The 27,480-nt window shown below is 40.3% G+C and overlaps 1 protein-coding gene across 2 annotated transcripts in view; it reads right to left on the bottom strand.

The window, feature by feature from the left end:
- Window positions 1-1,059: 1,059 nt before the first annotated feature.
- Window positions 1,060-27,480, bottom strand: part of MEMO1 (mediator of cell motility 1) — a 79,646-nt gene continuing 53,225 nt past the window's right edge. For both annotated transcript variants that reach the window (XM_029050214.2, XM_029050213.2), the window contains 6 exons: window positions 22,643-22,755; window positions 21,254-21,365; window positions 16,202-16,344; window positions 9,684-9,760; window positions 5,005-5,109; window positions 1,060-2,605 (listed from right to left, as the gene is read on the bottom strand). In XM_029050214.2, the coding sequence (XP_028906047.1) occupies window positions 2,474-2,605; window positions 5,005-5,109; window positions 9,684-9,760; window positions 16,202-16,344; window positions 21,254-21,365; window positions 22,643-22,755 (682 nt within the window). In that variant the 3' untranslated portion in view covers window positions 1,060-2,473. The remainder of the gene's footprint in view (window positions 2,606-5,004; window positions 5,110-9,683; window positions 9,761-16,201; window positions 16,345-21,253; window positions 21,366-22,642; window positions 22,756-27,480) is intronic.

Genomic DNA, 27,480 nt, shown 5'->3' with positions numbered 1-27,480 from the left:
ATAAATAAATTATAAATACATAAGTGCTTCGGGGCCCGGAAGGGGGAGGAACGAAGGGAGAAAGTCAAGGCGACGGAGAAGGGAGTGGGGGAAGAGGAAAGAGGGCCTAGTGTGGGAAGGCCTCCTGGAGGAGATGTGCCCTCAACTAGCAGAAATTCCTATTGGCTTTAATGCACTCGGTTTTCTCCTCTCTTTATCCTCCCTCCTTTCCCACTACAACCCAGATCATACTTTTCACTCTCAAACCAACCCTCTTACTGTGCCTCAATTCTTGTCTCTCTCACCTCCAATCTTTCTCACACCGTCCCTTCTGACTGGAACAAACTCCCTCTTCATATCCAGCCAACTACTTTGGCCATCTTTAAAGGCTTCCTAAAATCACACTGTGGCCTAGTGGCAAGACCACTGGTCTGGGAGTCACAAGACCTGGGTTCTAATCCCAGGTCTACCCGTTGCTTGCTGTATGACCTTGAAGAAGTCACTTAACTTCACTCTGCCTTGGTTTCCTCAACTGTAAAATGGGGATTCAATGCCTGTAATCCTACCTTCATGTGAGACAGGGACCGTGTCCAACCTGGTTGATTTATATCAACCTCAGCACACACAGGCAGCTTTTAACAAATATAATGATAATAATAATACTAAAAAGGAGGCCTTCCCTGACAGATCTCATTTCCCCACAACCCTCATAGCACTTATGTACATATCTTTAACTCTGCTCCTATCATTTTTCTACCACTTAAGCTTCAGTTTTAAGGCCGCTTAATGATGCACAGTAAAATAATGCCCTACTTGCAAACTTGCAGAGAATAATTAACTCCATTTAGGGAATAAAGTTTAGCTACCCATCACTGTTAAAATGAATGCGATTTTTCAAGTGCTGAATGAATTGGAAAACAACTCACTGCCCGCCACCCTGCAGCTTTTTAAACATCAGTTAGCAATGTAATCCTTTGTTTTAATATTGGTGATGGAAAACCCTAGGGAGGATTCGGTTAGTCCAGCTGGCATTCGCTAATGCTCAATCACATGTGAAGTAATCAAAAAATGACCAAACTCTAGGAACTTATTACAATTTTAATAGTACAATTTCCACACGTTATAGGATTTTTTTATCATTTAAGATAAAAATGTTTAAATCAATCTTTGGCTAAAGAAAGTTGATATTTAAGATAAGGCCAAAATTCTGAATAAGGTCGGAGCCAGGAAGTCAAAAACTCTAAGAGGCACCTAGAAATCGTATTATTCAGCTATTAGCTGCTATACGTGACCAAGACTATGTAAAATACGTATATCAATGTAATCTGGACATGCGACTGTGCCGGAGAGACAGCTCTCAAAACTAACTACATTTTTCAACAAATGTATAAGGACAGTAAATTGAAATGAGAAAGCACCACACCATTATTTTAGTTCAACAAAATTCACAAAATGCAATGATGCTTCAGGAAATCAAGAGAAGATGGCTCTTTAAAAAAAAATAAAAAATGGAAGAATCCAAGTCCAAGAAAATCTCTTCATTTAGAAAAATTCCTTAACAAGACTTACGTGGACCGTCTGCATTAACTAAAAGGACTACAGCATTTTTCAGTGTTACCTAATTCACAGACTAATCTCTCCCGATCACAATCTTTGTGGCTGAAGTATTACATTCACTTCGAATTTCCAACCAACTGAAACATCATACTTTGACATGCAAACTGGTGTCATCCACCAAAAGGCAACTTCAACAAATATATTTCTTGAAAAACTCTAACTTGTAAACAAATTACAGCATAAACCAACTTGTGACATGTGTAAACACAAAATACATTCTAAATTATTATTACAGAAGAGCTGATGCTTTCTATACTGAACATCATTTGCAGGTGAGAAGCATTTTACATAGGTCACACACAGCAATAATTTTAATCAGACTATTTTGAGTTGTGTAGCCCTTTATTAGCAACTAAAATAGAAGGTATTTGTTGTACAACACGGGTAGTAATCGACTATACTGGAGATTTATTATATTCTAATACAGGATCGTTTATAAATGCAATTTCTTTTTTTATTAAAAAGCTTCCACCCCACCTTTTTTTGTTTACAGTTTGCAAAACTATTCTGAAAGCTGAGTACATGTGCACAGGTCTGCAAAGAGTGCAAATTTAGGATATGGTAAATGCTTTACATGTTGCATTTGAAGGACAGTCTGACACCAAGCCTCTAACACCCATTTCCACCTCTTTAAATCGCAAAATATTCTGATGCCAGCCTTCCTTCCATTGTCCTAAACAAGAAAGCATTTTATAATGAGTGGAGATTAAGGAAGGACTACACCTACTAGAAAAGAAGAGAAAAAGAGTTCTATTAGTTTTGAGGTTTCAGTCCACCCAAAGACCAGGAACAGTATCTTTGTAAGGGCTAAGCCGGGACCCCATAGAGAAAGCGTGTGTGTGTGGGCAGGTGACTCCCTGAGTAGTCATTCAGATGTTCAGTGGACCGTGAGTGCTCCGGCAGCATAACTCACTGAACTGTCTTGCCAGTTTCTACACTGGCTCGACTGGGCATAATTCAAAAAGGAGAAGCTCATATTCACTCCGTTCTTCTGGAGCTCGGTGATGGCCTAGGGAAAGAGAAGCACAGCGATGAGACGCATTTTACAGCGGAAGACTTCGTACTGTTCTTCTTCCTCTCCACCCTCCCCTTCCCCTGTTTCTTGGCGATCTCTGCTTCCATAGCGTGGTGTCATTTTACACTAAATAAAGGCCTCGCCCCCGTGTTCCCATCCTGACTTCCCTTTGCCTTTTATTCTTCCAGACCGCAGTTCTCTCCACTTCCGGAAGCCACCCTTCAGGAAGTTGGCCGACTAATTCCCAATGCCCCACGGCCACCCTTAGCACTTAGATGCATTCACACTGATCCTCGGCACTTAGGGATATTCAGTTATTTATGGAGTTCTCCCTCATGCTCCCACTTCTTGTTAAATAATTCATGTCTGCCCTTCCAATAACAATAATTATGGCATTTGTTAAATGCTTCCTTTGTGCCTAGCGCTGGGGTAGATACGAAGTAATCAGGTTGTCCCACGGGGGGCTCACAGTTTTAATCCCTGTTTTACAGATGAGGTAACTGAGGCTCAGAGAAGTTAAGCGACTTGCCCAAAGTCACACGGCAGCCAAGTGGTAGAGCCGGGATTAGAACCCACGTCCTCTGACTCCCAAGCCCGTGCTCTTTCCACTAAGCCACACTGCTTCCCCTCCCCTCACTGAACTGTAAAACCTCTGAGTGCAGGAACCGGGTCTTTCACTTCTGTTATCATTAATAATAATGATAAATATTATTATTTATAATAATGATAAGAATATTACACAGAAATAATGGTATTTGTTAAGTGCTTACTATGTGCCAAGCACTGTTCTAAGCACTGGGGTAGATTCAAGGTTATCAGGTTGTCCCACCTGGGGTTCACAGTCTTCATCCCCATTTTACAGATCAGGTAACTGAGATACAGAGAAGTTAAGCGACTTCTCCAAAGTCACACAGCTGACAAGCGGCAGACCCAGGATTAAAACCCACGACCCCTGACTCCCAAGCCGCGCTCTTCCCTCTAAGCCATGTTGTGCTCTATACAATAAGCATTTAATAAATGCCACTGATTGACTGTCAAATATTGTGACTTCAAACTTAAAACACTTTGTTCAATCCTTCCACTTCTGCTAAAAATATCTCTAAGATCTGTCCAATCCTCTATATATATATACACCCCTCTAGACTGTGAGCTCACTGTGGACAGGGATTGTCTCTCTTTATTCCTGTTTTGTACTTTCCCAAATGCTTAATACAGTGCTCTGCACACAGTAAGCACTCAATAAATACAACTGAATGAATGAATGCCCAAATCCAAAGTCCTCATCATCTCACATCTAGGACTTTGTACATGCTTCCTAAATTATCTAGTCATTCCAAACTGCAATGATCGTCTTCCTCTCCCTTATTTCGATTTTATTACCCACCAGTATCCCACACTTAAAATCTTCAAATCACATTCAAATTGCACCAGGTTTAAAAGTCTTACACCATTTTGCCTAATATTTATCAAACCCCTTCTCCTCCAATTTCATCCTAGGCTCAAATCGACCCATTAGTTTCCTTCCCTCTATTACCTCACATGCCTAAAACAGTTTTCAAATTCCACCCTCCTTATATTTAGAATTCAACCTAAATGTCATTTCTTCCCAGAAAATTTACCCTGCCTAAATTATTCTATCTTTCTCCACGCCCTACTTTATAGTCACCTACCAGTAATCCTCCCTCTCTCCAATAAAACCACTTTGTAGTTAACAATAATAACCAGTAATCCTCTCACTCCAATGAAACCATTGTGTTAGAACAATAATAACCACTAATCCTCTCTCCAGTATACCCATTGTATTATTAACAATAATAACCAGTAATTCTCTCTAGTAAAACCAGTGGGCTATTAACAATAATGATGACAATAATTAAAGATGTCAACTTGCCATCTCCCTTTTTTATTAGACTGTAAACTTTCAAAGGGTAGGGACTTCTTCGTTTGGTCTTTATACCTATTAGAACATTGCGAACCTACGATGAGCAGAGTTCGATTAATTTGACGATTCTTACATCTTTGAAAAGGCAACTATTTTCTGAATTTGTAAATTTTGGATTTGGGAGCAGAAAACAGGGTAATGAGATAGTGTATCCACTCTAATACCAGGGAAAACATAAAATATATGCATAAAGGATCAATTGTGAGCAAGTTACATCCCCAAATCCTACAATTCAATGGTAGTGTCTGTCCTTCGAACTCTTAAGACTGTAAACCCTATGTAAACTCAGGTTCTGTGACCTACCCCAATGCTTAGCACATAGTAAACACTCAAACTATACATTACCATCATCATTATTATGATTGTTCTTATAGTCATTCTATTACAGAAGAAAAATAGTGATTCTGAGACTTCCTTTGATCAAAGATCAAGGTTTCATAGTAATACTCACATTTAGTAACACCCCAATTGGATGTCTTCCACATATTGTATTATGGTATTTCTTCAAGTAATTACTAAAAGATACTGGATCTAGCTGTTCTATAATATTCATGCCCTGAAAAAAAAAAGAATACGTATCAAGTGTTACTTCTAGACAGATACAGATTGTATGGCATAAACGGCATAATACTAAACCACGGAACCCTACATATCAAGGGGCACTATACAGAATATAGAGAAGGATGAGCTGTGGCATTTACCTGGAGGGTTTACAATCTGGATTAGCAAATTAGAATTTTTAAAGATTAATTTAATGTTCATAAAGATCCATAATAGAACCTTACCACCATCCGCCAACTCGCAAGCCCGTAACCTTGGCGTTATGCTCAACTCATCTCCCACATTCAATCCTGTCACCAAATCCTGTCCATTTTCCCTTCACGAACCTGTGAGGATCTTCCCCCTCCTCACTACTCATACGGCTACCAGGCGGATCCAATCACCTGATCATATCCCACTTTGGTTACTGCATCAGCCTCCTCGCTGACCTTCCTGTCTCTTCACTCTCCAGTCCACACTTCATTCTGCTGACCAGATCTTTTTTTAAAAAAAAAAAATAAAAAGCCACTCAGTCTGCATTTCCCTACTCCTAAGAAACTTCCAATCGTTGCCCACCCATTTCTGCAAACAGAAACTCCTTATCATTGGTTTGAAGCTCTCTCCCTAGCTGAGCTCCTACAACTCACTCCACACACACCACTCCTCTAATGCCAACTTATTCACTGTACCTGGAGCCCGTCTTGTCTGGCTGCCAAACTCTTGTCCACATCCTCCTCCTGGCCTGGACTCCCTCCCCATTCGCTTCTGACAGAGCACCACTCTCCCCATCTTTGAAAGCCTCTGAAAAAAATCACACCTCTTCAAAGAGACCTCCCTAATAAGCTCTCCCTTCCCCTACCTACCCTCCCTTCTGCACTGCCTATGTATCTGGATCAGAATCCCTCAACCACTTATATACCTATTTACATAGCCATCTGTGTTTGCTTTGAATGCCTGTCCCCTCTTCAAGTCTGTATGGCCCTTGTAGGCGGAGACTGTTTCTACTTTCTCTATTGTATTGTAGTCTGACAAACATTTAGTACAGTGCTCTCAAAAAGAGGTCAATAAATACCACTGTTTGAATGATCGATTTGAGCTTTTTATACCTACTCACTTGGCCTAGTGGAAAGTAGCATGGGCCTGGGAGTCAGAGGTCCTGGGTTCTAATTCCATTTCTGCCGCTTGTCTGCTGCGTGACCTCGGGCAAGTCATTTAACTTCTCTGTGCCTCAATTTCCCCAACTATAAAATGGGGATTAAACTCCCTGTTCCTCCCTCCTTAGGCTGTGAGCCCCGTGCGCGAGGTTGTGAGCCCCATGTGCAACAGGGACTGTGTCTGACCTAGTCTATTCGTATCTACTCCAGCGCTGAGAACAGTGCTTGATACATAATACTTAATATACCGCTACTACTATTAATAGTGCCTTCAGAGCATCCTTTCATGTTTATTAAATACCATTATTACGGATAATGGACAACGAAGAGGAAGTGGGATGTGGGTGGGGGTTGGGGGAGTGGATTTAGACAATGGAAATGCATCCACTTCTCCCAGCAGAAGCTATGTGACTCAGAACTCACCATGGACACATTCTTTACCCCATAACACACCCATTTTCGGAGTCACAGGTTGCCAAAGGGATGCTGAGTATATCTATAACTGCCAAGGAAGGATTTACTAGCTCTCTTCAGGATGGGCCCAATTAAGATGACTTGGAACCATATCTCCCAGATGCTGAAGAAAAGCAACCTGAGAGAAAAGACTGATTCCAATATACAGTACCAAAAAAATTAATAGTGACGACTACCACTCTTAATTGAAGTATGCCACCAAAGAGGCTAAAAGTGTTAGGGTGAGATAAAAAGGAGACTCAAACAAGCAGCTACCTTCTCTACTGCTGGATGATGAAGGCCAGGATGAGAAGAATCAGATTTCTTTTTAAGGGAGCGCTAAGAAAAAAAGTCGAAGGCTTTGGGAGCGCAATACATTTTTTTCTGCTAATTCAATGGAGGAAAGGGTTTCAGGATTGCTTCCAAAGACCTCTGATGAACTGAATCATAACCGCATCTCCCAGACACATCAAAATTTCTATTACTTGGAGGCAGAATGGCTAGAACATTCAGATCTGCCATAACACTTGTTAAAACCCGTTTTGGCTAGTAAGCAATTAGGAAACACTCTTCTAAGAGAACAAACCTGTTTGGATTGACCTGCTGCATTATCAAAAATAAAGATTTGTACATCTGGTACCAGAAAGGTAAATACTACAGTCCAGGTTTTCCTTAATACAGAGTTTCACGAGAATGTAACCATCCTGTTACAGGAGAATTGTGTGGATGGGAAATACTTGAGCCCACAGACTCTCACTTGGGAGGATGGTCACTCCCCCAAAATCTGAAATATGGGGCTGAATCCATTAGCTGCACTCCCCCAATTTTGGGGGGGTAAGCAGGAAAACATAACCACAAAACATAGTGGGCGGTGGTGTAAGTGGGGGCTTGGGGAGGGGGACTTATAAACTCTCCCCTCACTCAGTGCCCTCCTAATGTCTTTATCCGTTGTGGGCAGGGAACATGTCTACAAACTGTTGTACTGTGCTCTCCCAAGCATTCAGTACAGTGCTCTACACATAGTAAGCACTCAATAAATACCACTGATGATACTGGGGGTGGTGGAGCCTCTGTGGTGGGAAACACATATACTTTTCCCCTACCATCTTCTTTATCTGCTGCCTCCAACTTACTACTTTCTTTGAGAGAGAGGTATATGTGGATCTCCTTGTGTGTATTTGCATATGACTGCATGTTTTCATCATTGTTTGCCTGGATGTATATATATAGTTTTGTGTGCCTCGCTGTGTCTCCCACCAGTGCAAACAGGAGGTTTTCTGCTAATGACTGAAATGAAATTTTTGTATTATATAATGTTGCCCGTGAAGCACCAGCTTACCCAAGAGTGGTTATGAAAAAAATAGACCAGCACTTATGAAATATTTAATACTATTACTATTTCTTAAATATTTATAACGTTGACATTCAAAAATCAATGACAAGCTAAATCAACTAATTTGGTCAACTAACCCTGTAGCATTTTATGGATTAAAAAAGAAAATCATCACTGATGGTATTCGACCCGGTCAGATCACAGAAATTCTTTCAATTTCTTTATGAACCTTAAAATCTAAAACCATTCTCCTAATTGGAAATTTTGGAGCTCCAGTTTTTTAGGTGGTCTTTCCCAATATGAGCACAGAAGTTCTACCTCAGAATTCATTTCCAAAGTTTATCAAGTCCAGGAGTTGATCAACACAGAGTAAAGGGTTGTGCTTGTCCGTATTTGCATGCCAACAGCATAAGGGGAACAGTATCTGTTTCAGTGTTTAGAGATGAGAGTTCACTTATCTTACGTGGCTTACTCTACTTTAGTATTTTAGATCTATTTAATAATAATAATAATGTTGGTATTTGTTAAGCGCTTACTATGTGCACAGCACTGTTCTAAGCGCTGGGGGAGGTACAGGGTAATCAGGTTGTCCCATGTGAGGCTCACAGTTAATCCCCATTTTACAGATGAGGGAACTGAGGCCCAGAGAAGTGAAGTGACTTGCCCACAGTCACACAGCTGACAAGTGGCAGAGCCAGGATTCGAACCCATGACCTCTGGCTCCCAAGCCCAGGCTCCGAATTTTAAGAAATTTATAATTTTAAGAAATTTGCTAAACAAAAAGGACTACTAGTATAATGCACTTTGATGAGTATATAAACATGAACGAAAAGACTGTAAGCTCGCTTTGTTTCAATGTACGCGTCTTGTGGGCAGAGAACGGGTCATTTGGCTATTTTGTACTTCACAAGCACCGTTCTCTCCTTTATCTTGATGGAAAGATCTAAATTAGTTACCACACAGAAGCAGGATGGCTTGCACATTATCCCTAAGATATCATTAGCCTTAAAAGGAATAAGAAAGACTCAGGTCCTAACTCACAAAGAAAACCTAACTGGCAAAATTTATATTTTAAACTTTTATTATGGCATGTGGAGCCATAGTAATTATGGTTAATTTTCTTTTTAACATCTCTGCCATCTTTAAGTACTGTAGTTACTCTACAGATCAAGGCAATGGCAGGGGGAGGGGTCAAAATGTCAATAAGAACTAACCTCACTATAATCACTTTTACAACATCCATCCAATTAATATTAATTAATAATATAGAATCTTGTCCTCTGATTTGGTTATTTCTGCTATGAAAGCAATGGATAGTATTCTCTCTATTCAAAAACCGTACTCCTGCAAATCAGAGATTCCAAACTATTCTGTTTCAGAGTCATAAGGCTTATTGATTTCTTAAAATACGATTGAAAATAAATGAAATAAAATTGAGATAAATTTCTGAGATTTGAACATACATTAACCTTGAAATCAATATTTATGATTACAGTGATTGTGCACTTTATTAAATGTATGGGAAAAGCTATTGTTCTTCTGTCGATAGCAATATAATAAAGCTTGAATTTCTTATTTAAGATTCCACAAAAGTTCAAAACCAAGAACCAAGAAAAAACGCTTTAACACCCCAACACCTGAAAGACTTACCATTTTATCTAGGTGCTCAATGGATCTATAAATCTCCCCCTGGGATTCATCATAGTAACTGTAACGGAACCTTTGACCTTGAAACAATACCATGTACAAAATAAAATGAGGGAAAATTAGAATCTAAAAAACCAGGTGTCTACCAAATAACTTAAGTCCTGATGAAAGGCAAAGCACAGCTTAAGTTTTCTCAGCATCATTCCCATGGGCCCTTAGAAACCAGTAATGGTGAATTTGTAATCGTCAGAAAGGAATAATCATCTTGGCATCTGGTTACGTTTAAAGCCACTCCAAATTCTAAAATAGTTAACTCACCAGCAACTCCAAGGATTAGATGGAAACAAAACAACTTCAAAGTTCAGAGTGTTATTAGGTATAAGGGGTCAGAGACGTGGTATGTCGACCACTTTTTTCAGCACAGTAATAAAAGTAAACCCATAAAGTATCCTGGATAGCACTTCGGTGAAAACTAAAAATTGCATTATGGCAAACCACAGTCATCTTGGATTTTAGAGCCAGAGGTGAAGCTTTCAGTTCCCATTACAGGAAAATTTGTAATAAAAACGGAGAACTGGCGTCAGTGAAATATCACATTACGCCAGGCGTTAGCCTACTATGAGAATAAGAGGTTCTGAAAGATCATTTCCAAACTTAAGTTTTAGGAACAGTCAGAACAGGAAACTTGCCAAGTAGTGTGAAAGGCTGCTAACAGCATCATGTGCGCTACCATAACATAAAGCTTCCGTGAAAGATGTTCAGCAGAGAAAACTTAGTTTCAAGATTATCTGATAACAATTCTCAAAGGAAGAAGTGAAACAGGGAGATGGGGAGGGAAGGGGAGCAAGTGCGGGAAAGGGAGAGACCCTAATAAGCTTCTCTGATATAAAAAAAAAAAAGGTAAAAAAAAAAAGAGAGAGAGAGAGAGAGAGAGAGAAAGAAACCCCAACCCATTTTCACTCTCACGGTGCTATTATCAGGACCCAAAGCCGACATGTTTCTAAAACTTTCCATAGATTGCTGCTTCGAAGACTAAAAGATGGGTCAATCAATTTATTGAGTGCATCAATCAATTTATTGAGTGCTATTGACTGACTGCTTACTGAGTGCAGAGCACTCTATTAAGCATTAGGGAGAAAACAATCCAATCCAATCAGTAGACATGATGTCTGCCCACAAGGAGCTTATACTCTAGAGGGACTGACAGATTGAATTACAGAGAGGGGAAAATGTCCATAGGTGCTGTGAGGCTGAGGGGGTAGGGTGAGTAAAAAAGTGCCTAAAGGGTAGACATTCAAGAGCATGCAAAGGGGAGACAGGGTAGGGAAACGAAGGATAGTCAGGGAGGGTCTCTTGGAGAAGACAGGATCTTAGGAGAGTTTTGAAGGTGAGGAGAATGGTGGTCTATCAGAAATCAAGTGGGAGGGAGTTCCAGGCCAGAGGGAGGATGTGGGAAAGGGGTTGGCGGCGAGATAGACGAGACCAAGGGACGGCCCTCGGGTTAGCTGTTACGGCAGCAAACTGTATGGGCTGGGTTATGGTTGGAAATCAGAGAGGTGAGGCAGGAGGGAGAGAGATTGAGTGCCTTGAGGTCAATGGTACGGAATTTCTTTATGATGCAGAGATGGATGGGCGACCGCTGGCGTTCTCTGCAGGATGGGGAGTTTTTTTTGTTTTTGTTTTGTTTTTTTTAGAAAAATGATCTGGGCAACAGAATGAAGTAAGGACAGGAGAGGGGAGAGGCAGGAGGGTCAGCGAAAAGACTTGATGCAGTAGTCAGGGTGGGAAATCATAACAGCTTGGACCAGCATGTTTGGATGGGGAGGAAGTGGTTCCACTTTATTTCAGATATCAAGCACTTCAAGGCTGTTATAGATGGGCAACTGGGCATTCAGCCATTCTAAGGGCCACCAACGAGTGATATTTAGGATTAGCAAAGGGTAAGAGTAAGGATGTGCCTGACACAGCTCTCCACTCTCAAAGTATGGAATTAATCAGTAGGGAAAGAGAATTATGGAATCACTGAAGCACCCCTTCTCCATCTTGTGTGATATTTGGTATCAGAGGCTTCTCATATCAATTTCTGGAGAGACGACTTCACCTATCCAAGGGTCACCCTCATCCTCTTTGGATTCTGGAGTGCACGCTGAAGTAATGTTGCAAATATGACTGAGTTTTATACTTAAGTCTATGAAAACAGAAAAGGCTCGATGCCAAAAATGGGTTCTTTCTCAAGTCCTTTCACTCAGTACTAGTGAGGCAGGGGAAGCACCTCGGCATTGTTTTTCAAAGTTGGTTCTTTTCAAGAAAAGCAAAAAATCATGTACATGTCAAAATGTTGCCTTTGGAAAGGTAATTTAAAAAAAACTTTAAATGAATAAAATACGCCTTCAGATTAAATACAGAAGCACAAAATTCCAAAAATCTTTTTTTCCCCCAGTAGAAAAATAACCCAAGAAAAATTGTTGTTTGAAATACTGTATGCTATGAGCTGATTTCCAAATCTGACAAAAATGCGATAAGGAAAAAAAAAATCAAGCAATACAGGAAAACATCCAACTTAACCTATGCTCCCCTTCAAGTGCCCTCACACTTTAAAAAGACCTCACTAACAAACTGGTTACAAGTAAGCATTCACAAGAATCCTTAAATATACACACATAACCTATACAGTAAACATAAAAAACTATGCTGAAGCAATGCTGTGGCTGACATTTACTCACATAGAAGTTCAGAGTTTTGATAGCAATTTTATTGCATAGAACTTTGAAAGTGGGTCTACTTACAGACCCTGTAAAAATTATAACTGATTATCCTGGGTAAAATATGAATAAAATCTGAATTAATCTTAGAGCAGTTGAGAAAGACAGTACTTCCTCATTTTCTATGAATTTTTTAAAAAATCCAAGAGTCTAATTAGTGAGAATTAAATATAATACATGAAATGTAATTTCAAGTATGATTCAAACTGTAAATAACTCTTATATCACAATTTTATTTTTACATTCAATAGGGTTTGTGAATTTAAAGCCTCATTTGCACAGTGACCCGTCTACTTGGATTACTAAATATAGCGCGCTTCAATCAGCATGGAAAAAGCATAGTACGCATACACAAAAACAGAAAATTACTTACCTGAAATTCATCCTCTCAGAATATACACTGGGAAATGGATTCTCTGAGCCCCTGTTTCAATTCCAGGTTTGAGCTGTCTAGTTTTAAGGGCCATCGACAACTCACCTAGGGGCAGCCCGAGCTTTGAAACACCCCTGAGGGGTATAAGTCAGTAGTTTCTTCTGGTGCCTTCCCTCTGTTCTTTTCAAATTCAAAAGATGAGAGGAAAAATAACCCAAGAAAAATTGCTGTAAAGTAGAAACTCTACTCTTTGGGGGAAGGAGTAGCTCAATGGGAATCCATTCCAGAGCATGCTCTCTGAGAAAAAGAAACTGCAGGTGAGTACTTTTCTCATCTCCAAAGATGACTGGTGATTAATGAGTGGATTCACCGGGGGTGAAGCGTACACTCTGGGGATGTCTCTTTAACACTTTACGACCAACTAATGGTGACAAACGTGTCAATGGATGGTACAAAAAAATCAATGGTACTTTTGGTATCTTAAAGCAGGATCAACATCCCAGTGCAAACTAATGCATTTACAGATATCCCCAAAATGGATGGACAATGTCTTTGTCAGATTGGCAGCCTAGCTGCTCCCTCCTGCAAAAATCCAGTGATCGTGAGGGATACACCCAAATAAATGTTTGTTCTCTTTAACAAAATTTAACAAAATTTGTCAACACTGCTTGTACGAGATGTACATGTGTGTCTTTTAAGCGCTTTACCACTGTTTAGAAAAACAAATTATTCCTCACTCTAGATTGTGAGCACACTGTGGGCAGGGAATGTGTCTGTTTATTGTTAAACTTTACTCTCCCAAGCTCTTAGCACAGTGCTTTGCACACAGTGAGTGCTTAGTAAATACGACTGAATGAATGACCAATAATCCTGTGAATTCATTGCCTGTTCCATACGAAACATAAGAGATTGTTTCTTATCAAGCTTCTAGGGAATGACTGATAAGTAAGGACATGTAGGTTAGGAGCAGATGTTTTTGAAATTTCAGATAAAAGGAAAATTATCTTTCACGGAGGAAATATGAATTGCCTGGAATGAAGTTGGTAAAGTAAGAGGGCATGCCTTTCTTTCATAAAGAGCCTACTTTTCCCGCCAATGTCTCTGGGATTCAAACACCCCAAGCTTCTCACAAGCAGCGTGGCTCAGTGGAAAGAGCACGGGCCTGCAAGCCAGATGACCTGAGTTCTAAACCCAGCTCTGCCACTTGCCTGCTGGGTGACCTTGGCCAAGTCACTAACTTCTCTATGGCTCACTTCCTCCACCGTAAAATAGGAAGGAAATAACTGTTCTCTCTCCTACTTAGGCTGTGGGATAGAGACTGTGTCTGACCTGATACATTTTGTATCTATATCAGCACTTAGAATAGTGCTTGACACACAGAAAGCATTTAATACTATTTTAAAAAATCCCCATCAATGGCTTGGAGAGAAACTTGCCTCTGTTCAAGTCTCTGAATATACCGAATCAGCATGGTGTAACGGTTGAGACATTTGAACATCTTTTAACTATTGCTCTGGGAGTCGCATAGAAAGAGCTATCGTAGCAATGGTTACCACATTCTCTAGGCCACTGAAGACCTTCAGAAAATAAAATGGGGATGATCGCATTAAACTGGAAAAGGGCCAATCTGTTAATGAGAGAAAAAGGCATGAGGTTTTAGTGAGTTTTAAAATCCCTGAGGTTTTCCATGATTGGCAGACTCTTCTTTTATAGAAGGGGGAACTAGAAAGGCAAGGACTTAAATATAGCACATGAGTTAGCTGTTACCCTGAAAGAGCAGTGGGTTAAGCCACAGGGATTTCCAATCTCCAAAAGTTTAACTGAGCCGTATTACATAGAAGGGTTATTTCCGCTGTCTTACATTATCTTTTTTTCCCCAGCAATAGGATCTGAGCCCCAAATAATAGATCCAAATAAATAGGATTTATTTACTGAAGACAGAACTTCACCAAGCACCAATACAATTTCAATAACTGGTGTTTGATAAGATGGATACTTTCAAGTAATGAAGTTCTACATTGCTATCTCTAAATCAATCAGTGGTATTTATTAAGCGCTTGCAGTGGGCCAAGCACTGTACTATACACTTGAGAAAATACAACAGTTACAGTCTAGAGGGGAAAGTTCTCTGAAGTTTTTTGGGTTTTTTTAATTAAAGAAAAATGGCAGGGGGAGAGGGGGCAGTGATTAGAGGGAAGAGAAATGTAAGGGCACAGTGTCCTTTTACAAACTATTTCAAGGGCCATACAGAGATTTTCCCATTGGCACTCAAAAGCTATTTCATGCAGAGAAATGATTAAAGCTGAAAACAGCACATCAAAATTTAAATCTCTGTTGGATCCCCAAACCAAACATTCTGAAGGACTCCTTTTCCTCCATGAATCATCCCAGTTCAAGAGCCTTCACCTTTCTAGATCACATCGATCACAGATGAGGACTCCCAAACAGCTCCCACCATGTTTGAACAGCCCAAATGGACTGGACAGCCTAGGAATATCTGGGTTGAGGGCAATTCTGGATAAAAATTAAGCATCAAGTGAGGAGGTGTATTTTTTTATTTTTTAGAAAGAAGAGTGGAAATAAAAACAGAGCTCCTTCCATACAGCAAATATAATTATATCCACTCGCTGTAGCTAGCAAGTCCCCCACAGACTCCAACCCACACGTCACCAAGGTGGGGGTGGTGAAGCAGCCAGACATAGGAGAACAGCTGCTAGGGCTATGCTGCTAGTAGGGAATCACCTAGGGTGTCGCGTCTCGGGGGGGACGGGCTCACCGGGAACCCTGAAAACAAACAGCTGGTGAACTAGGGTAGCAAAAGATCCCTGGTGGCTACGCAGGCAGCCTACTGCTGGCCCACGGCCCTTCGGTGTAACAGGGCACTATGTTGCCCTCTCAGGATATAAAGAGTGTTATGTACATAAAATTCTTGCATGTGCTTCACAAATGTGTTGCCCCCCCCCCAAGCCTGCCTACCGGCTTGACGCACCCACTGGCCAGCGGCAATGTGACTGGCAGAGACGACAGGGTGCAGGTGGCACTGTCCAGATGACCACGGCCAACCTTGGTTCTTTTGCACTTGTTTCCGGTATTCAAGCCTTGTCAGAGAGACCCTCGCAGGATGAATCCAGTCACACCAGTCACCTTTGGAAATGTGCCCCTCTGCCCACCGCCAAGTTCTGATCATTCAAAGACATCCAAATGGAACTACACCAGAATTCCACCAAATAATGAGCTTTAGCTTAAAAGAAGCAGGAGCCATTTTAGTTTAAGGACGAACTACCTAAGGAGAGTCATGTAGTAATGTAGACTGGAGTGGAGAATAAAATATATTCATTTAAAAGTATTCTGGGCTTACTGTGATTCGTAAAAAGGCAACGACTTACCCCAATGACAGAAATCAGAAGAAATCACAAAAAGGTTACTAGGATCTGCTAGGTATTTACTGAAGAGTTTTCCAAACTCCTGTTCTTTTGATTCGCTCAGAGCTCCCACCAACACAGGAATAATGGTAAACTCATCCTTATGGCTTAAAAAAGATAGAAATAGAATCGCATTAAAAAAACATGGATAGTCAAGAATAAAAACATTTCTTCCCAAATACGTTAGTTCTATATAAACGAGAACATTTATTCATGGAATTATAACAGCAATGATAACCAATAAGCTATGCCATAGATCTGGACTTTCCAGAATCTACAGATTAAATGTGAAACAAAAATTTGATGTTTTATTACAAGCAATCTTCTTCTGCTGACTGAATTTATTCCAAGACAATTTCTTAGCTACAACTTTAAAAATGCTAAAGATAGGCTCAATCCTCCCTAATCACAAAAATATAATTTATGACCTTATGCTTCTATAGGTCCTTCTTTCAAATTTTACTGGCATTCTATTTGAAAGACTAAAGCTTATAAGTTCACTAACAAATACAGTTGTTGGGGGTTTTTTCCCCAAACAAGATATTAATTTGTCTTAATCCAGTGGTTCTTTTCGCTTTCTTCCTCTTCAGTTGTTTGAAAATCAAAAATTACCGAGTCCTATTTTCCCATTTCTCAAAAGTCACAAAGGCACCCATATCTGTCAATCAATCCACAGCATTTATTGAGTGCTTACTTTATGCAGAGCACTATTCTAAGTGCTTGGGAGAGTACAATACACAAGAGTTGGTATAAAAGAGTCCCTCAATTATCTGCTTTTAATTGGTCTTGTGGACCCTGAAAGATATGTCAAAAGACAAATATTGAGAGTGGTTTTTGTTGTACAGCAGAATGTTCCTTAGCAATACCAGGGGATGTGAGATGAATAAGCACAGCTGTTGAGCAATACTAAGCTAATGTTACATTGTACTGTGGACCCTACAATGGCTATATCTACTTTTCCATATCATGATTAATCGGAGGGAGACTTGCTGAATTGGCAGGGCTTGATTACAATGTGTAATGGATAAGCAAAACCCCAAAAATTGGTGGCAAGGGAGTGACAGATAGTAGGAGATTTCAATACTCTATTTGAAAAAGCAGACAACAGCCCTCCCCATTCTTAAAATTCCAAATTCCACCTTGCCCGATAAGCCACCCCTGATTAATTTCCCAGTACCCGTCAGTCAAGTCTGAGCCATATCTCCTGGACGGGCCTGGGTAGAGGGTAGTCTCGCGAGTCTGGAAAGACGGCAAAGTTATAATGGCCATTGGCAGAGAGAACAGGGAGTCCTCCGAATCACACAGGCTGCCTATGAACTTAGTTATACCCATCCTCGATACTTCAACAGGTACATCTATTCAATGACACACAAATATTTTCACTACTCTAATCTGCAAATATTTTTATGTCTGCCTTCCCCGCTAGAGGTGAAGCTCCCAGTGGGTGGTAAACATGTTTTGTACGTCTCAAAAGCTTAGTATAGTACACGGTTCCCGGTGGGAGTTCAATAAATGCTGGCTTTGACTACTACTAGTCAATGACTTTACTCCATAAGCTCTAATAATAATAATGTTGGTATTTGTTAAGCGCTTACGAGGTGCCGAGCACTGTTCTAAGCGCTGGGAGAGATACAGGGTCATCAGGTTGTCCCACATGAGCCTCACACACTTTTAATCCCTATTTTACAGATGAGGGAACTGAGGCACAGAGAAGTGAAGTGACTTGCCCACAGTCACACAGCTGACAAGTGGCAGAGGCGGGAGTCAAACTCGTGACCTCTGACTCTGAAGCCCAGGCTCTTTCCACTGAGCCACGCTGCTTCTCCGATTTGTGAGCTCCTTGAGGAGCTTGTATTCTTCTCTCCCAAGTGCCTCTTAGTACAGTGCTCAGTACCCAGTAAGCGCTCAATAAATATCATTGATGTATTGATAATGAGGATGCTTCAAACAATAGGATTGACAGTCCAATCACACCTGGAAAAGGAGGTGGCTGTCGACATGTCACTATTATTAAAATTATAAATAGTGGTAATTATTATATTTGTTACACAGTGTTGAGCACTGTTCTGAGCCATGGGGTTAATTAGATTGCACAGTCCCTGTCTCCTGGGTGACAATCTCCTTCAAGGGAGAAAATTATATCTGAAGAGATTTTTCGGTCAAAAATGGTGCACTGGGAGCATATCCACGGCTCTTTCACCACTCTACCTCTCCCATCCTTCACCTCATCAAGGCTAGAGGTTGAAAGCTCCCTTCTAAGGAGTTTTAGCCTTCAACACCACTCCGTCCTCCATTTCTGGTGTGCAAATTCATTCAAAAATGACACCCCTAAGGGGGATTATCCCTCTCACCTGCTCCATTCCAATGTACACAGAGGTGCAAGAACACTTTTGACAACTTATATAGTTCTGCCCACTGAGAACCAAGGTTCAGAGGCAAGTTACTCCAGCAGCCACATGAGTCAAAGGGTGCCCAGAAGCATCTGATGGCATTTCAGGCCACATTCATAGTTGGTGGCAGTGAATTAAAATATTACATTCTCCCAAGCACCTAGGACGGTGTACCACACACAGCAAGTGCTCAATAAATACCACTGATTGACTGACATAAGTCATCAAGATTAAATCAGTACAGAAGACCTATTCTATGCTACCAGTTAATTCAGGACCAGGTAGGACACATAAAATTCTCAAATTAAATCCCAGAAATACACTGACACGCAGAAGCTTCTTTCCTTTTGGCTATTTAATAAAACAATTTCATTGAGTGTTAATTAGCAAAATATATTTTCAGTTCTGGAATATTACCCGAAGCTCTTTTTCTATGTCAACGATTTCCAGTCAGGCAATCTACGCACTCTGAAATATGATCAGTATATCAGGAATGGTATTATTAAAGTGAAAAGAAAATTCTGTTTTTCAGCATTTTCATACAGTCCCAAGAAAATGGTAGTTTTAAAACTATCATAGTTTACATAACAAAACAGATAAAACTTACTGGAGAATATGTTTTCTTTGTCACATTTTACATTACTGTTCCCAGTTTGTAAGAGATGATGCTCTTAATTTATAAATGAAGAGAAATCACAGAGATGTTTTGGTGTTTCAGGAAAACAGAAGTATTAATCGAGAATAAAGGAAACACTGTAAAATTAGCATGCTCTTTAGAGTAAAATTAGAATTATAGAGTGATATGAATTTTCATATTAAGACCAAACATGAAAAATACTTATTTCTTTCAGAAAACCATTTACCCTGCAGGAATTATTCTTAAAACAATTCTTTTCTCACGTCTTGCGAATACTTTCACTCTGCAGAGCACAGCTAATGTTCCTCACAGAAGAAAAGATTCTCTACCCATCTGGATTCGGAGTTTCGGGAATGCATAAGGTACCCTCAGACTGGTCTATAAACCCACTAAAGCTTTGCTTTTCAGTAATAAAAAGAGTAAAGAAAAACTCTATGGAGTCAAAACTTTATAGGCAATGAGCAAGTGGAACAAATAGCAGAAAATGAAACATGACCAGAACTAGCCTTTGGCAAAAAGGGGTTTGGGACTATGATCAAAAGTGATCAGAATATGTCCTATAACTCACAAGAAAGAAAGTGGCACCACCACAGCTCATTGTGGGCAGGGAAATGGTCTGTGTATTGTTACAGTGTGCTCTCTGTAGAGCTTAATACAGTGTCCTGCACACAGTAAACACTCAATAAATACGACTGAATGAATGATTTCACATCAGGTTGGGGCCTCATGACAGTTATAACCCAGCTCACAATGAAGTGGAGGGTGGCTAGTATTCTGTCCATTAAGAGGGTACTTCATACATTTGGATCAATTTAGGGCCGTAAATCCCTCTTTGAGTCCTCATTATCTGGGTAAGTTAAGCAGGTTGTTTTTCATCCTGATTTAACTACTTAATTGTACCGCAGGCCTGAGTGTGCAGCCTGCCACTTTTAGGAGGTATTCTTTGGAGATTTTCCAAATACATTCCTATCTTGGCCATGTTCAATTTAGGAGACTGGTGGGGATCATTCAGCTCAACACAAGATGAAGATGCATAACTACACTGCACAGTGGTTTCATTTTGTCTAGATTCCTACGCAGACAGCCCAAAATATATTATATAGATAGGAAGGCAATACCGGCATTTTTAGGGTGTTTATAAATCATTTTAAAGTCCTATAGTTCTCACCATTTTCCAAGTTAGTAAAATGTTCTGATAGCTCTGCATAATCCTCTGAACTCATAAACATGGGATGAAAAAAGCTGAGAGCATCAAAAACGTAGGTAACAGAAAAGTGTAAAGAAAAAACGCTGTAATCAGATACATTATGGCTCAAAATTAACTGGATCTTTCTGGCTATTAAAATGGTTTCTATGTATCCTGATTAAACCTTCAGCAAGAATGTGTATATCTCCTCCCAAATGCAATTACTGGCGACACTGCAAGTTTAAGGTAAAAGAGTTATAATCCAAGCGACCACCACTCTGAATATAACATACAGAATTACATTACCCCCAGGTTTCTAAATCAATTTTTCAAACACTTCAGGGTATAGACGTTTCTCCTCTGGCCTAAGAATACAACCTTCAGTAACCCGAGGCCAAGAGAGAAAAATTTTGTCTGACGATGGAAACTCTGAATCACAAAAGTTTCTTTTTCAATCCAAGAGACTATGAGATCTGTGCATTCTTGGATGACTGTCTGATGGCAGGTCTGCTTATTTAAGGCTTGGCTTTCTGGGTTCTGTGTGAACTTGTCTCTCTCTCAGGCAAATCCCCAGGCAGACGCAAAGAATAAGTGACTCTCCTGCTGCAAATGTACGTCTCCTGGACTACCATCTTAACAGGCTATCTTTACCACAGTATCGATTAGAGTCTGCTTTCCTGTGGCAGCATAAGAGGGGGTAATGAGAAGAAGCAGGAGTTCCAGTATGGGGTCATTTTGACCCTAGTTGATAGCTCTAAAGTATGTGCGATCTCATTTGCCTTGGCACACGTCAACCAACGTACCTTTCCATGGCTTTAGCAGTGTAAGGCAAATGCATTTCAATACTATGTTCATCTTCATCTGTCTGGAGAGACATACGCTCAAACATTCCCGTCTTCCATAATTCTCCATATACTGAAACGATTTCAAAACATAATAAAACATTTAATAAAGTAGAGTCATTAGAGCGTATCCTTGCTGGAAGCAATGCAATAAAAAGAAACCACCTGCCTTTGGGGGCTTGGACCACCCATAGCCATCAACCTTGCTTTCTTCCTGATTGAAATGCTTGGAGCATTTTACCCAGCTGACAAAATAAACAGATCATTATCTTACAGTTTGGTTATTTGGCCCTTTTGAATGCAGCTCCTGGAGCCATCTCTAAAGAAAAGATTTGTGTTTTAGATCAGACATTAATATTTTCTGAGGCCACGTGGGCTTTGGGCTTCACTTTGATATTTATGATTGTCTACTGGCAAGAACACAGTTGATCAAGTGAGCTGCTGCTGAATGAGTAATGCAAGCTGGTCCACTCGCTCATGAGGTAGTTGATGGGTGGGGGGATTATTATAAAAGGGAATTTAGGTGGGATGGCGACTCCCTACCTTCCCCACCAAGGACAGAATGGCAGCATATCCAAAATGTGGATGCTCCCTAGTCCCAAAAGAAACTCATGGGAAAATGTGAAGGGTAATTACCAAAAAGGGTAAAAGAGTTTACTTCCAGATGAAGGTCATTTAAAGCCTTTGGGTGTTTGGTCAGAAAGAAAAATGTTGTTTTGAAAACTGAAAATTGTAGCATTCTTTTCTTTTGTGAAAGCTAGACAAAATCACCATTGTTGAAGGATAGACAATCCACTCATACTTACGCTTATCAAGACGGGAAATGATTACCCACCACTCAAGTAATCTGGGTTGATATACCTCCCTTTGTCTCATTAACATATATTTGAGGCCCAACCTATCCCAAATAAAAATGTCCTGCTGCTTTCAGAGTTTTATTAAAGTGTGCTCTCAATCACAGTGCTACTTGGGTGACTTTCTTTTAAGAGCTATTCAATTACAATACTCCTAGTTACCCTTAAGATGCAAAAGTATACGATAGGATATTTGGACTCAAATGGCATATATCTTTTAATGAAAAAATTTACATAACGATGGAATGCAAAAATACAGGTACAGTTCAAGAGGGAAAACGTTCGGCCTCCATGAACTGGTTTAGAGCGGATGAGTGGCTGATGGAGTCGGTGAGTTGTTTCTTTTAATTTCCTAAGCAGAATTTATTTAACAAGGTAAATGCATCTCCTTATAAGTTTTTTCATTTATTTCAACTCTCTCCACTATTAATATTCTACAATACCTACCGAAAATACTACAGCTATCTAAAAGCTTGCAAGCCTACCACATACTTACTCTTTTGATCAATACGAAGGTCATACAGAGGTGTTCTATATATATCCACACTGGAAAGTGCACATCGAGAGAGGGGCACATGATGGGAAGGCCCAAGGATGAAAATTCTCCGGCTAGGATAATTACAACAGAAACAAAAAACAGAACAATTGCACTTCTACAAAAACCTGCTTAGAACGAGAAGTTGGAAAAAAAAAAAAAACAAGTGATAAAATCATATACCAATAATGTTTTCCTGCCTCCTTGGTTTCACATACTAGGGGTAATTCTCTGTCTTGCTACTCATCCATTCTCTCCATCTTACGTAAGTACTTCAGAGGAATCATACTTGACCATGGGAGTAAAACTTTAGAGCAACAATAGCCTATTTAGGTAGGAAACGATTTCTTAAATTCATTACATCCCATTTGAATAGTGAGTCATGGCCATTCGTAGCACATGATGGAGTGGAAATATTTTGCCACTTTAGATGCAAGTATTTTATTCTGCTTCCACTACCGCCTCACGCCCTCCAGCTCCTCCTCACTGTTGCTGTCGTTCCCTCCTCCTCACCCCTACAGTTAATTTCCCCTTTTTCTGCTGCACTGAAAATGGCAAAAAGAGGAGCCAGTGAGGAAAAAGGATTGTAGGGACAATTGGGGGTGGAGGTAGCAGCAGCGGAAGGATGAGTGGGTCGGGGGAGAAATGGAGGGCTCCGTTCAACTTGTGCCTACTATCGACAGCACTGCCTGCTTAGAAGAGAACGTCGTAACAGGCAAAAATAGGTCCACGTTGGATGCTGAATTGGTGAGGTCAGACAATTTGAGAAGCTGTAACAAGACTGGCATCCTAAAAGGAAATGCTACAGCCAGATCCTAGCTCTATTTGACAAAAAGTGAAAAGTGGAGATGTATTAACTGCATAATTGACGCATAACGATTTTCATGAGGGACCAAAGCTAACAGAAGCACTTTTTGAGGAAAATTAATGCCCGTTACAGATCACATGCAATATTCCGCTCTCCTTGGAAACTGCAGGATCGTTTGATTTTTAATAATCTGCCGGTATTCAATGATTTCTCCTGTACTTCTGGGAAACAGAGGGAACATTTTAAAGTGATCCTGAAAACAAACCCAAAAAAAAGGCAGCATGCATTTCTTTAGAAAGAAATTTAGTCTAACCTCCCAAGAATTCACATTCATGGCACTATTCAACTAGATCCGGAAAACTACTGATTTCCATGGCTCTTGCTTCTTGCCTTTATAAATATTCCACTAGTGGAACATTTTCCAATGAAAAGCAGCAATAAGTTATAAATAAGAGACTCATAGGGAGGACTAAAGAAATTAACTAAAACCAAAACCATCTTAGTCAAAGCAAAGTTTTCTCTTTCTGCCTCTCCATCTAAATAATGAGTTAAAAAAAGAACACGCATCAAAGTGCTGCCTCCTAGATTATGGATTCGGGATATTTAATCCCTCAAATGACTAAAATGGAGGCAGGGGGAAGGGTCATGTCACCTTCTACAAAAAGAAACCAAGTTTCCAAATGCTAATGAATTCTGAATTTTTCTTTTAAATCCTCAAGAAGAAATTAAAGCTGGTGAAGATCAAAGCTGGTGAAGATTTGACCAAAGACTCCACTACCTCTGAACTTCTTTTGAGACAAGTTCATTTATATCTTACTTTCAGTCCTTTAACTCAAAAGGCTTACTTTTAAAAATATTAACCAACCAAATAAACAGTTCAAACTTCCTATTTGTTGACCTCTAATGAATGCTACCTAAAAAAGGATGGAAGTATAGGAAGATACCACCCTCTTTATTCAAGTCTGTTTCTCCCTTCATTTAAATATCTGGTTGTAACTATTTACTTACTTCATTTTTATTACATTAAAACAAAAAATTTTTCCACTATATTTTAAGGAAATTTTCTAGAGATTAAATATTCCAATCATCTTTTCCCATTCTAGTTCCTTTTTTATATGTACTACGAAAAAAAAAAATTGACTTGGTCTTTTGGGTTCTTCACATCACCCTCCTTCCTGATTTTTGTTTGGGGGTGGGAAGGGCGGAAAGAGCAGTGAAGAAAGGAGGAGGAAGATCAAACATCTGCAATGCAGGCACTTCAAGGCAAGGATCGCATCTATTTACTGAACTCTTCCAAGCTCTTCATACAGTGCTTTCTGTACAGAGTAGGGGCTCAATAAATACAACTGACTGATTGATGAAGGATGACAGCTTTTCAGCTGATATGTCTTTAACCCTACTCGAGTACACTCTTCCTCTCCACCTGCCATTTTACTTTTTCCTCTCACTGGTTCCCCTCCTTTAGAGCTACCGTAGGTAGGAAGGAGGAATCCAAATGACATCTTGGCAGCAGAATGCACATGGCTACGTTAAAGACTGGACTTCACTTGCCAAAACGTTTTATTTTGCCCCTGGATCCACCCCCATCTGGTGGTTCACAAGGCTGTAACTCCCCACCAGGTTAACCCCTTCCTTCTACCAACCCTGTCTTGCTGCAAGAATCCCCTCTCCAGCCCAGCCTCACCTCAGATAACAGACAACTCTACAGCTGGGAGAAACTACAACACAAAAAAAATTAATGGAATCCATCCAACAGACAACTACTCTAGGAGTTTAGATGGGGGGCTCCCTAACTAAATTTTCATGCTGCAAAGTTGGACCAGTTCTCAGGTGGATAAAACAACCAGAACCAGAGAATAAGCACTGCTTTGCAGAAGTAAATGGACCCCTGGGGTAAAAAAAATATATAAAAAAAAAGAATCTGAGCTCTGCTCTGCTTGACCATCACTCTTCTAAGTACTTCAAAAAGACAAAAGAGCTCTTTTAGAAGCTAGGTCTATGTGGAGGAAGAAGCCTGTTGGAGAAAACGCAGGAAGTTATTATTTCTTTCTCTCACTAGGTGGGTGGCATTCCCAGAAAATAGGGCTAGTAACGTGTTTGGGTTCTGCCTAGATAGGGGATTATAAGGAATCAATCATATTTATTGAGAGCTTACTGTGTGCAGACTGTGTTAAGCGCTTGGGAGAGTACAATTTAATAGAGTCGGTAGACATCTTCCCTGCTCACAACGAGCTTACAGTCTGGAGGGCGAAACAGACATTAACATAAATAAACTAGGAAGGAAGAGGTCGGGAAGAGCAAAGGTACAAGAAATGGAGTAGATAGGAGAAATCATCCAAAGTCCCCCTTTCATCACCTATGGCGAAGTAACAGTTTGCTGGTATTCTACAAGACGTGGAAAAGATGAGGAGCTTAACTTCAAGGAATTCAGATCCTACGGAACTCTAAGTGATTGAGGTTACAAGCTTGGAGGGAGCTTAGACTGCTAGGCTTGAAGGAGGTCCCACTGGGGTTCAATGATGGAGAAAAAAAGAGACGGAATTAAAAGATTCTGATGCCAAAGTGTTGATTAACACTCCCATCGACTCATCTGTTAACTTGAGAAGTAAAATCCGAGGACATGGGCTCCTTGGTAATAATAATAATAATAAGTGCTGGGGTAGATACAAGTTAATCAGGTTGGACCCAATCTGGGGTTTACAGTCTTAATTCCCATTAAAGAGATGGGGTCACTGAGGCACAGAGAAGTGACTTGCTCGAGGTCACACAGCAGACAAGTGGCAGAGTTGAAATTAGAACCTAGGGCCTTCTGACTTCCAGGCCTGTGCTCTATCTACTAGGCCAGGTTGCTTCTCTTGGTTAGCTCTCTTATTTGGCTGCATGAAAATGAATGTTAAGCAAGAGAGAGTTAAAGTCTAATTTCCTATAGAAAAATCACATCAATGTAATCTTCAGATCCCCAAAATATTTATTTTTTAATGATAAAAAATACAAGTTATATGATCAATGTGAATATGTACCAATAAAAGAGATATAATTCAGATGTGTGCACATGTAAATTTTCCAAGTGTTTCTTTCACATCCTAGACAAGAAAATGGCACCTTGAGCTACTATTTGAAAGACCTAACATGAATCTAATGCCAAACAGAAAAAAAACAGCTGTAGAAACAGGTTTTGGAATCTCTCTTTTTGAGTCTCTATTCAAAGGGAAAAAGAGACGAGCAAAAGGAGGAAGGTGTTCAAGCCGAGGTAAAATCTGCACACCCTTCATAACCAGTCACTGGTCACAGAGTGAGATGGGGGAACTATGAAATCCTGGCTATTGTGAAACAGTATTGTGAAACAGAGCGATGCAGTGGAGTATCCCTGTAAATCCAAACAAACAGCAGTATGGATAAACTGTAATCCAGCCCGGGCTAGCCGCATGAAGGCTGAGTCTACATTTTCTACCCTGTTGCCCTCCATCAATCCAGTTTTACTTCAACTCCCCCAACTCAGCTCTGCTCCCTTTCCTCATTTAGCATGTTGTAGAACATGATTTAGGACACAAAGGATCCTAGCCCTTACTCAAGAAATGCAGGCTCTGTGACACTTTCTATTCTATTTGCTCTCCCTCCAATTGGTCTTTCTTCTCTCACTCTCACCACCTGGCATCACCAAAGGCACAGATGCTGCCTCCGAACAAGGCGGGCTTTTCTTTTGAAAGGAATTTTTTAATAGAAAATTGTGTCTGGAATTGCCCGAGTGCAATCCTAACATAGGTGACGGCCTAACTTAGTGGGAGATGCATACTTCAAGCAAGATGTGTACTTTAGGGCCATACATCATTAGACCACTTTCCCCTCCAAGTCACCCTGAAGTCAACAGGTGAACGCATCAGAAAGCCTTTTCTTATGGTGTCTCTTAAGCGCTTACTTTGTGCCAGGCACCATTCTAAGCGCTGGGGTAGATACATGGTAATCAGGTAGGACACAGTCCCTGACCCATGTG

Source organism: Ornithorhynchus anatinus, chromosome X1, assembly GCF_004115215.2.
Source record: "Ornithorhynchus anatinus isolate Pmale09 chromosome X1, mOrnAna1.pri.v4, whole genome shotgun sequence".
Lineage (NCBI taxonomy): Eukaryota > Metazoa > Chordata > Mammalia > Monotremata > Ornithorhynchidae > Ornithorhynchus > Ornithorhynchus anatinus.
The sequence above is the reverse complement of the archived record's forward strand: the minus strand, read 5'-3'. Positions and strand labels throughout refer to the sequence as shown.